This window comes from Vigna unguiculata, chromosome 3 (assembly GCF_037176805.1).
Source record: "Vigna unguiculata cultivar grain cowpea cultivar isolate G323 ecotype 2 chromosome 3, ASM3717680v1, whole genome shotgun sequence".
NCBI lineage: Eukaryota > Viridiplantae > Streptophyta > Magnoliopsida > Fabales > Fabaceae > Vigna > Vigna unguiculata.
The window spans coordinates 46,566,112-46,577,767 of NC_140794.1; the positions used below are offsets into that span (position 1 = coordinate 46,566,112).

The window sequence follows — 11,656 nt, forward strand, 5'->3', positions numbered from 1 at the left end:
AGAAGAATTAGTTGTCACTCTCAGGATAAGGTATATGTAACATGTATGTAATCTAATATCTGCAGAGAAAAGATGAAGAGAATAATGAAAATATAAAAAGATAAGATAATTTTGTAAAAGATAAAAAAATTATAATTATGATAAGTTGAAAGTAAGAATGAGAATGAAAATGAAAATGAAAGAGTGGGATTATCGTATGATGTATATCTCTATCTTGAATAAAAACTATCTTTTCTTAGAATATATTTTATTCGCAGTTAGGGGTATTTGCGTAAAGTTGGAGGTCACAGAAAACCTGGTATAAGAAGGAAGCTCATCCCTGATTCTGAGAGTCACACAGTGAGAAGAGCAAAAAAGCACAACAAACAACGTGACCCCACCCCCTTCTCCTTCTTATAAATGCACACTCTCTAACAAACCAAATACCTCTACCACTTGCGATCCGAGAGATCAAACCCTAATATACACATACACACACTTTCTCTCTCTCTGAATCCCAAATTTTTTTTATCACCATCTCCTCGATCACCTCTCAGACACACTGAGATTGAGATTGAGATTAACCCTAACACATACTCACACACACTCTTCCGATTGGGATTCCGATTCGGATTCAAATGGCTACGACCGGTGCCTCTCCCAATCATTCTCCTAAGCCTGGAGTCTCCTCGCCCTGGAGTCAGATTGTGGCTGCAGCTGCACCTCCTTCCTCTCCGCCGTTGCCTGTCGACTCTGCCTTGATCAATTCTGCCCCAGCGGATGATGTCGATAACGGCGGTGGAAACAATGTCAATAGCGGGAAGAGGCCTGCGTGGAATAAGCCCTCCAACGGTGCTTCTTCTTCCGTCATGGGTGCAGATTCCTGGCCCGCACTGTCGGAATCCGCTCGCGCTTCGGCAAAATCACCTTCACCTTCGGAATCTGCGAAGGGTGCCGTGGATGCGATGTCTACGCCATCATTGCAGGTTTTTTTTTATTCCGTCTTTTGTTTTTGTTAATTTGGGATTATTGATTTAAAAAAATACAAAATAATTGGGACCGTTATTTTTTTAGTAACTTTTTATGTAGTAATATTCAGTTCTGTCTAGTGTTTGTTGTTTCCTCTTTCTATTCTACCAACTGAAAAATAATGTACAGTGTAGATTTTTTTTTTCAATACTAGAATTTAGATCAAGGCTGCTTTAGGTGATTGTAAATTGAATCTATCTTTTAGTTTGTCCGGTATATGATTTTGGAAAGTGCACCGTGTGCATTGCTATTGTAGGGTTCTGGAAGTTTGGTTCCTTCACCACATAGGCAAGATAGGGATAATGCTAGTGCGAACAACACTGTGCAGACTCATCAGAAGTCTTTTAATAAGCGAGGCAATTTCAACCCATCTTCTAATGGAGGTCACCTTGCTCCACAAACGTCGGGGCCTCAAGGTCCTATGGCTCCTGCTGGGTCCCACAACTATAATTCTTCTCTGAAAGAGCATCAACCAAGAGCTGGCTTTGTGCCTAACGATCATCCGCCACAACGGAATTCTTTTAGACACCGGAATGGTGGTGGTCCTCATCAGCGTGGGGATGGTCACCATCATAATTATGGGGGTAGACGTGATCATGACCGTGGGAATCAGGACTGGAGTAATCACCGCAATTTTAATGGTAGAGACAACTATATGTCTCCAAGATTTGTTCCTAGGTTTATTAGGCCTCCACCACCTAATCTTGCTCAACTATATCCACCCCCACCTGCAATGCGACCTCCTTATGGTTCTATTGGGTATCCTGGTACGTGTAATGTTCAGATGATATGTTTTATTGTTTATGTTCATGGTCTGATAATTGTTTGCATTTGCAGAACTACCTCCTCAGATGTTATATGTTCCACCTCCACCCCTGGAATCAATGAGAGGTGTCCCCTTTGTCTCCCCAATACCACCTAATGCAATGTTTTTTCAACCTACCGATAATCTTTTGCACACTAAGATTGTCAACCAGATTGATTACTATTTCAGGTGTTGCTTATGCTTTTGATTAATCACTATTTTCATCTTGTTTTATGATTTTTAACTGCTTTAGAAAGTTGTCTGCATATTTACTACACATTGTATTTTTCAGCAATGATAATTTAGTTAAAGATATATACTTGAGGCGGAACATGGATGACCAAGGATGGGTTCCTATAAGTTTAATATCAAACTTCAAGAAAGTAAGTTGGTTTGGTGGTATTTGGTTTGCCTGAATTTTTTACTTGTGTGAAGTTGGTTGATTGGTCGGGTTTATAGCTGATTAATAATACCATACTGCACTTTCTGTTGTATTGTTTGAGTGCTTTCTATATTGTGTAATGATTGATGACATATGTAGTAACATTCTCGTTATCCAATTTATCCTATATTTTATTGTCCTTTCCATGGCATTCATGGGATGACAAACAGTTGTAGTATAGGTTTTTGTTTTTTTTTAAGGTTATATTAGAAAATGTTTAGGGAAATATGAATTTACTCTTAAAATCAATGTATTACGGCTAGGTGCATGGTAAGTGCTACACTGGGTATGGATCAAAATGTAATGAATGCCGGGTTCCAACAATGTATTTTGGTTGATGCATGAATTATTCAACACCCTTGTTATACTAGAAAGGCTTGAATACAAACCTGAGTGTGATTATCCTTTTGATTTTCTGTTATTTATCCCTTGGTTTATTTGAACTATACACGATGACAGATATGTTGGTAGCTAACTGTAATGTGATCCCTGCAATAACTTACCGTTGAGTTAAATCTATATAGGTGGGTCGTAAGAGTAATATTGCAGGGTATACACAGACATACCAGGTTGGGAAAACGGTACACTATTTACTTTATGATTTGTGAGGTGACTTGAATGAACCAAGTTTTGCTATACTCAAATTTACTATCTTTTTAAGGAATTCCATATTCATATGTCTATTGATGGTGTTATGTTGTTGTACAATCCCTGATTCGAGTGACTCGGTTATTTGAGTGACTAATAATGTGTATGGAGGTTGATCTTGCTGAATTTTCTCGAATTTTATTTTTAGTGACAGGTATTTGATTTTTTGAATCACTTTTAAAGCTGAACATTATTTGTGGGGTAGTCTGTTAGAGTTTTCCTTATATTATGCTTTGTTTTTTCTTGTGATTTCAGTTACTATTCTGCCCAAGTTTTGTTCTTTTGCCAATTCTTCTACTGTGGATATGTAGATGAAGCATTCTTCATCATTAGATGACTATTTTTTTTTATGTCGTAGGTCAAGCATTTGACTGAAAATGTCCAGACTGTGATAGATGCTGTTCGAGCGTCATCAGTTGTTGAAATTCAGGTATTTTTGTTAAACTTGCATTCTATCTCCCTGTTAAGTAAACAGGATAATCAGGTTGTATTTGTTTGTTAAATCTATTTTGTGTTAAATTTATTCCTCTTGGATTATAGGGTGACAAAGTTAGGAAAAGAAATGATTGGAGGAGATGGATCATGCCTCCTGCTCAGCTTCCTAATTCTAGAGGTTCTCAAACCATTGGACAACTGGCAGAACAAGTCCAAAACATTACTCTGGAAACAACTAACAATGATGATACTGGGGTATTAGATGTTTCACAGAATAGACCCTTCGGGGAATTGAATGGTCAATATCTGCTTTCCACTGGCGAGAGTACTGGACAAGTTGGCATTCAAGTTTCAGATCATTCTATTTCTGCCAGAAATTAGAGCTGCATCTCTTCTTTAAAACATTTTTTGAAGAATATTCTTCAGAGGGAGGCAGGAAGCAGGGATCATGGTCTCAATTTTTACATATCGCACAGTGGGACATGATTTCTCATGAGGTATCTAGGAAAACATGATTGAGAAATGGGAAGAAAATACCTTTTTATAAAACAGAAAAAAAACACCAAATGGTAAAAATGGCCCGCAAAAGGCGCATTTATATTTTGTGTTTTGGAGCTAGTAGCATTACTCTTGTGATTACTTGTTTATATGGGGTGTAATGTTCCTACTCCAATGGTGGGATGGTAGTTTACTTTAATGTGGGGATTATTTTTTGTTTTTATTCCCCTGAATTCCCCTTGGCTTCTTTTTTAAATTGTTTGGGGTTCATGTTCCCACCTGGTTTAGGAGCATTATATGTGAGATCAATGGGTGTTGAATGAGTTTTGGTAGCTACTAGTTGACTGAGTGAAGGGGAACATGGCTTTCTGCTGACGGAGCTTCTGCCGCAACTACTTCATTAATCATTGTATGATGTCCCTTGCTATTTCCCCTTCACATCATATTTGGAAATGACTACACCTTTTTTTTTTTTTTTTCTTAGTTTTACTTCATTCAAACTCTTACTAGCCATAAATTTGTCCCTGTGGGGTTATTTAAAACTTCAATTTTTTGCACTTCATGGAACCTGTCTTCATTATTTGCTACCCGTGCCTGTTCTAACATTCTGTATTAATTCATTTACTTTTTGTTTCATGCTTACGTGCTAGATAAACGTTTTCAAATATTTACTACCAAGTTTATTTGTTATGCATTCACAGGTTAAAATAGTCATATAATTGCAGTAATCGATAGATCATTATACGTCAGAGATCGTGTTTCAATAATAGCATCAAATTGTTTTACATTACATAGCATTTTTTTCTTAATTACTAAATGAAGAGAAGAAATATAGTTTTCGAATTAAGTTTTAAAATAGTTGTCAAATAAAACTAGCTGGTGCTTTATCGTAACTTGTATTTTATAAGGTGAATTTTGTACGCAAAGTTTTTTTATTCATCTAGGTTTTGTGTAAAATTCTTTTTGGCTCAATGAATTTATATGACTAGCATTTTTGCTAAGTTCTCAGTGTGATGTAAAATTATATTTTATAATATATTGATTTTAATAAAAGTCTTGTGAAAACTTTTAAATTTTAGTTTAATTTAATGAGAAGCTCACATTGAACGATTTTAGAAATTAAATTGGTTTCATGCTTTTCGGCACAAGCACTTGTAATCCAGTTGTGCCCTTTCTAATTTGAGCGCAGGACGATTATCTGTGCTTTTCTATATCACGTGTTTTATTTTTGCGAATATTTTTGGAAAAGAAAATAATTGGAAATAATTATATTTAAAATTATAAGAAAAATTAATGTCATTCCGTAAGATAATAGAGGAAAGTGATTGTTTTTTTTTAAACTGGAAGAAAATTGAGTATCATTAAAGCAAAGCTGTCAATTTTAAAATTAAAAACTAAGAGTGTTGTTTAGCACAATCTCAAAAGGGATAGGTATAATTTCTCCTGTTTGATTGTAGTAGCATTTAGAGAGTAAAAACATACCTCTGCTATAAAGTATTAAACTGCACTTATAATTATATTTTGCTCACATCCATTAACATGTACCCTTATGGTTCATGTAGTATTTGCGATTTTAGCAGATATAGATTTTGAATGGGTAAGAAAGTAAAGAAATATATAAATAGGTTAAGAATGTTTACTCTTTATTTAATTAAAAATTACATCCGTCCAAGTTACATTTTTTTTCTTATATTTTAGTAAGATTAGAGAATAATCTAAATAGAAATCAAGTTAAACAAACCAATTAGATTCTTAATCCGAGTAAGCAATTTGGAGTGTTTTGAAAAGGAGATCTTATTTGTACATAGTGTTATATTTGGACTTGCAAATATTTCATTAGTTTGATTTCTTAAAGGATATAAAGAAATATTTGTTATTATGCACACTACACTCAAGTAAGAAGAAGTAAATTGGAATTTAGAATAGAGATTTGAAGTATAAAAACGTATGACTATATCATTCAAGCGGCACTCACATGATTAAGAGAATGAGATGTATAATTTAAATGATAAATTGAAGTTTGTATTTGTCCGCAACCACCTTTCTTCACCACTCCAAAGACTACTAGTAAACTGTCAAATTAATTTTACTTTGTGTCAATCAAAATAGCTTTGGACCAAACAAAACTCTAATAAAAGACGCTAAAAAAATAAAGTCACATTGTCCTCATCTAATAACCCCAATGATTAAGTTAATTAATTCCTTTTCTTTTTCAATCTTCTGTGTCTTTCTTTCTTAGTTCCTTCCATATTCAAACAAAGTGTCGGGGAAAATTAAATGTTAACAAACTCACTATTCAATCATTGATGCTTACTTCAACTGTTTCATAGTTGTGAAATGTTTTTTTTATAACTTTTTCTTTTGTCTATAAATTTCATAATACTTAACGAAGGATTTTTTTCAAGAAATATTTGTTTTTGTTTTTAATTTAACTATGTAAATTCAATTTTTTTTTATAATTTCTTTTTGCATCCCATCAATTTCTACCTGAACCTCCACAAATTTTGAAATTCTATTTTTGTCCATCCGACTTTTATTTGAAACACTCTCCATGGAGACATTACATTTTGGGGGTTGCTGTACGTTGCAAGAAATACTTCTTGTTTAATTTAAATACAAATTGTTGTCATTGAAAATTAAAATTGAAATACTTTCGTATCAAATCCTAATTTACTATGTCTGGGTAATTTTACTTTAATTTGAAAAGGTTAAATATATTTTTGGTCCCTCAAATTTCAGTGAATTTTAGAATTAGTCTTTTTTCAAAACTTTATATCAATTTAGTCCTTCATCTTTAGAAATACATGGATTTAGTCTTTCTTACCAAAATTTGTTAGGTTTATTTGACATTTTAAACACATTTTTTGATAATATTTGAGTTAACATTGAAGCGAAAATATGTCAAACGATGTAAACAATTCAAATACTATTATAAAATGCACTTGAAACATCAAATAAACTTAACAAAATTTGGTTAAAATGACTAAATTCACGCATTTATAAAGATGAAAGACTAAATTGGTATAAAATTTTGAAAAGGGACTAATTTTAAATTTCACTTAAACTTAAGGGACAAAAACATATTTAACCCAATTTGAAATTATCTTACTTTAAAGGTTAGTTATTTTTTGTAAGCATGTTTATATTTTAAGAATAGACACATAAAAGTCTCGGACATGGTGGGTAGGACAATAGATACTTACAAGCATAGAAAAGTTAGCAATATTTGTGTATGATATAAGTTAGATTATGCATGATAAATAAAAAATGAGATTTTTTTTATTAAAATTAAGAAAAAAAAATCATAAAACTACTTGTCGTCTAGTAATAATTAGAAAACATTCTGACCAATGGTTAAAAAAGAAAAATGTGTGGTTTATGAATGTCCAGTGCTATGCCCCCTCACATTCTCCTCTAACCAATTTTTTTTTAATCAACGAAGACTCGGAGGAAAGAAAACAGGAAGAAACACTCATTAAGTTTAAAAACTTTACTTTTAAATATAATTATTTTAGGTTAAGTATGCTTTTTTTTTTTTCTTTAAATTATTTTTAAAATTTTATTATTATGAAATTAAATTATATATTATTTTATTTTTGTATTTTATGAAAGTTGTGTAAAAAATTTTTATTAAAAAACTATGTAAAACTTTCATATCATTTGTAATTTATAATAAAACTTTTACATATCATTAGAAAAAAACGTCTTACAAAACTTTCATAAAATATATAAATAAAATACTATATAATTTAATTTTAAAATGAAACAATTTTTCAATAATTTAAAAATAAAAAGTATATTAGATTTGGATTCTCAGCTTAATGTCAAAAAGGTCTTATTAGATAAATTGTAATCATTTATTACATGTATTAAGTAATATATACTTTTGAAATAAAACCAATGAATACACTAACCCATTGAAGCATGAATGCATGCTCCCATTATTCTGTTAGAATTTTAATTGATTTCTATTATAACAGTATATTAAGTAATAAAATTTAATAAATAGTTAGAATTTATTAAATATGGTCTTCTCTTTTTAAGCATAAACAATATAAACTCTCTTTTTTTTTTTCCATGGACACGATTCATGAATTAAAGTCTAATTAACGATTATTCTTGTTAATACGAGAACTCATGTTTAAGCAACTTGACATTTAAGTTTAACACATTAACTACTTTTGTCCTGGTGCTTATCAACAAAATTTGTTTACATATATGAAAGAAAATATTTATTGAATTGAATAACACCTTATATTCTTAAGATAAATTGTCATTCTCTTTAGATCAGATTTTCTCTAATATGCTTAATAGGTTATATAATTTAAAAATTAATATTAAAAACCATTTAAATACTTATTTTTTTAATCTTTTGAAATATTAGAGGTGACAAAATAAGTTGGGTCTGACGAACCAGCTTGTGAGTCTATATTAAAAAGGATGGGTCAGGTTGAAGATTTCAACTCATCAGTCCATTTTGATTCGACACGTCCCGACCTTTGGTTCCTTTTTCTTTTAAATTAAAAATTAAAATAAAAATTAATTAAAAAGATGATTTTTTTATATTATATTTTTTAAAAGGGTGTAAATATATAATTATATTATAATTTAAATCATTAACATTTAAAAATAAGTTTCAATTCTTAATTATGATAAGTAATATAATATATAAATATAATAATTATTTTATTTCTAATTAAAAGCATTAACTAATCAATTAAAAGTTTAAAACATATTTTACATAATTTAATATGATTTTAATATTAATTTATATGTATATATAAATAAATTTTAAAAAAGAATAAAGAAGTTTGAAAAAAAATTATAAAAAAAAGTAATGGACGAGATTGGCCTAATCCATTATTTTATTCTGTATAAGACAAGTTATCATTATTGACTCGTTTTTATTTAACGGACTATCCCAATCCAATACCTTTTGGATGGGTCATGACTGATAAAATCAAAATAGGTTGAGGTGAGCCATTTTGTCATATGCATTAAAAATAAATTATGTACTGTTGTAAAGAAAAAATAAAAGAGTGTATAACTTGTTTAGATAAACTGATTCAGAAGAATTTGCACGGAGAAATATGAGAGTGAACTTTTTTGGATACTCCCACAAGTGAAGAAAGTATAAGAGGAATTCATGTCATCCTATGTTTAATTACAAGAATAACCTTTTGCTTTTTTGTTTTTTCACTTGTCGAAGCCATGCATTCGCAACTGCGTGGTTAATATAATTTTGTAAATTTTAATTTTATCATTTTAAATAATAAGTCACATTTCATAATAATAATAATAATAATAATAACATTTTTATTTAAACTAATGACTCATCCACAATTTATTTGGACTTAATTTCTACATTTCCTATTTTATTTTAATATAATTTTACCATTGATTTTTTTTTTCAAATAATAAGTCACATTCTATTTCAACAGAATTTACACTAATTAAATTTTATTTTAACCTATATGACAAAAATAAACCGACAATCTTCTAATTTTAACAATTAAAATATCTTAATTTATCAAATTCATCACATAATTCAAAAAATTTCAAAAAAAATTCTTTCAAATATTTTCATTTTTTTACCATCTTTCCTTTAATTTAACCCAAAAAATGAGTAGCAGTTAAAATCCACTCAATCAAACATGTCACTATAAACAAACATATCCTAAAATAAATCATACATCAAATGTGGTAATTTAGTCTAGATAATTAATATATAATTTATACCCGCACCCGCCAGAGAAGGTGTTAGATATATCTATTATTGCCCAATCCTCATGTTTGTTAGGAAAATTATCTAAACCCATAGAGTACAATTACATGTGCAGATAATTGAACTTTTGAAATAATAAAGATATAAAGTATGTCACACACACTATCAACCATAATGGTCAAATTTTTCGGCACGTGTGGAGTAACTATTGAGATAGTCATAAATGGAAGATGGAGCTTCTCAATGGAATTGCAATAATTTGCAGAAAGCACAAGAGTTGGGGGTAAGAAAATAAATAATTAAAGATGGAAGAACTACAACTACTACCAAGCTAGGGCCACATAATGCTGTGAAAGTTACATCATCATGTATTCATACTTTAAAGGGTACATTTCTGTCTCAGTGGAACGTGGCTCTGGGTAAAATGCTTCTTAAAATGGAGCTGTATATGTTCGATATAGGTTTCCCTTCTTCCACTCATTCGTTGCGCTTTCACCCAACTGCTGCCAAAATAAAAATAATACAGATTTTATCATCCCAAAAATTCCCTTTTTTAGAGTATGTGATAGGATGAAAGATTAAAAATAGTTAAAAGATTCATTTTTTTTTTACATAAAAAAATGCATATTTATTTTCCTTCCCCTTAATGGCATGAGTTTTCCAATCAACAGTACAAAGGCCAAGAAAATGGGAAAAAATGCGGCGGTGTTGTACGGAGAAACCGAAACCAATAACCAAACGAGATAAGGGAAAGAAGGGAACCAGTTGCTGCTGTTTTCTGAGTCTTGCATTCTCTTCTCGCAACTGTTTGATTTTTTGCTTCAACTCAAACAAGTAAGCCTACACAGAGAAAGCAAAACACAGGTTAAGCAAAGAAAGACGAAAACCCGAGACAGTGTATTTTGGTTGCACTGCACTCTATATACTGAGAGTTGAAGAAGAAGCAATATTTTCCTGCTTTCTGGCTCTGGATCGAGCAGCAGATTCGCGATTCTTCATGAGTCGTGCGTCGCGCATGTCCCTTGAAGGTGGTGGAGCTCTTTTATTCGAAAATGGGTGGGCAAAAGGTTCGGTCTTTGAAGCAGTATGAACCAATTGCAGGTTTTGCGGTGGAGGGTACTCAGAGCGCGTGCTTAAGGTGAGAGCAGTCACCGGAGATGTGTCCACAATGAAGCTGTTAAAGGGTCGAGGTAGAAAGTCTTGAAATTTTGCAGCTTTGGTGTTGTGGTCGGTTAAGGAAGTGAGGTTGATGCCGTCCCACACATCTTCCATGGCTTTGTTGCTGACAGTGTTGTTGTTGGTTGTCGGGGTTTGGCGTGAGAACTGGGAAGAAGGTAGTGAGGAAGAGAGGGGTTTGTGGTTGAGGTTGTTGTTCCTGTTGCAGGTGGCGGCGGCGGCGGCGGCGGTGGTGGTGGCTATTGATGAAGATGACAGCATTTGGTTTGGTGGAAGGTGAAGTGGGGCTGGATTTGGAATGGTGAGGTAGGGGAAGGTGACAAATTTGGAACACTTGTTTCAGGAGTGTGAAATTAAACATGAAGGAACAGTCTTTAAGTTGGGCTGATGTTGGTTACACTGTTTCGTACGTTGTCTGTGATGAACAGTCATGTCTCGACTGTCCTGGTTTGCAACTTCTGACATGTCCAGTAAGCATCTCTTTTATAACTTTTGTTACTTTATTTAGGTTAACTATACTTAATGCTCGTAATTCTTTTAGGGTGTGTTTCTTTAAGAGTCGACATGAAAGAGAGTGTGAAAATGAATTTGTATAAATCTGTGTGAATGAATTTTTGTATTTTTTTGAGTGGATTTAGAGAGTAAAGTGAGTGGATTTGGAGATAAATTTTATGAAAGATAGTGAGAGATTTTATTGATGTGATATATAAAATTAATTATAAAAATTGATAAAATTAGGAAGTTACCAAAATACCCTTGATGGAAAAAGATAGTGATTTTGTAATTTGATGTTATAAAAATATTTATAAATAATTAATATGAATTAAAAAATATTAAAATTATATGAAATTATAAAATAAAAAAGTAAATTTTTATAAATATAAACAAATTGTACAATTAAAATTAAAAAAAGGTTATA

General features: G+C 31.6%; 2 protein-coding genes across 4 annotated transcripts; one reads left to right on the top strand and one right to left on the bottom strand.

The window, feature by feature from the left end:
• The first annotated feature begins 321 nt into the window (after positions 1–321).
• Positions 322–4,423, top strand: LOC114177974 (la-related protein 1C-like). 2 transcript variants are annotated; one of them, XR_014993978.1, is made up of 6 exons: positions 322–965; positions 1,265–1,775; positions 1,846–2,002; positions 2,106–2,196; positions 2,780–3,333; positions 3,444–3,670. XR_014993978.1 is itself a non-coding variant. In XM_028063604.2 (6 exons), the coding sequence occupies exons 1-6, from the start codon at positions 618–620 to the stop codon at positions 3,717–3,719; spliced, it is 1,455 nt and encodes a 484-aa protein (XP_027919405.2). In that variant the 5' UTR covers positions 325–617; the 3' UTR covers positions 3,720–4,423. The 2 variants fall into 2 exon arrangements, 1 of the variants encoding a protein (XP_027919405.2); XM_028063604.2 differs by having other exon boundaries at positions 325–965; positions 3,262–3,333; positions 3,444–4,423.
• A 5,352-nt stretch (positions 4,424–9,775) lies between these two features.
• On the bottom strand, positions 9,776–11,392 carry LOC114175458 (uncharacterized). 2 transcript variants are annotated; one of them, XM_085670247.1, is made up of 2 exons: positions 10,324–11,392; positions 9,776–10,061 (listed from the first exon to the last, which is right to left on the bottom strand). In XM_085670247.1, the coding sequence occupies exon 1, from the start codon at positions 10,996–10,998 to the stop codon at positions 10,480–10,482; it is 519 nt and encodes a 172-aa protein (XP_085526373.1). In that variant the 5' UTR covers positions 10,999–11,392; the 3' UTR covers positions 9,776–10,061; positions 10,324–10,479. The 2 variants fall into 2 exon arrangements, with proteins under 2 accessions (XP_085526373.1, XP_027916017.2); XM_028060216.2 differs by having other exon boundaries at positions 9,776–10,064.
• Between the last annotated feature and the right edge of the window lie 264 nt (positions 11,393–11,656).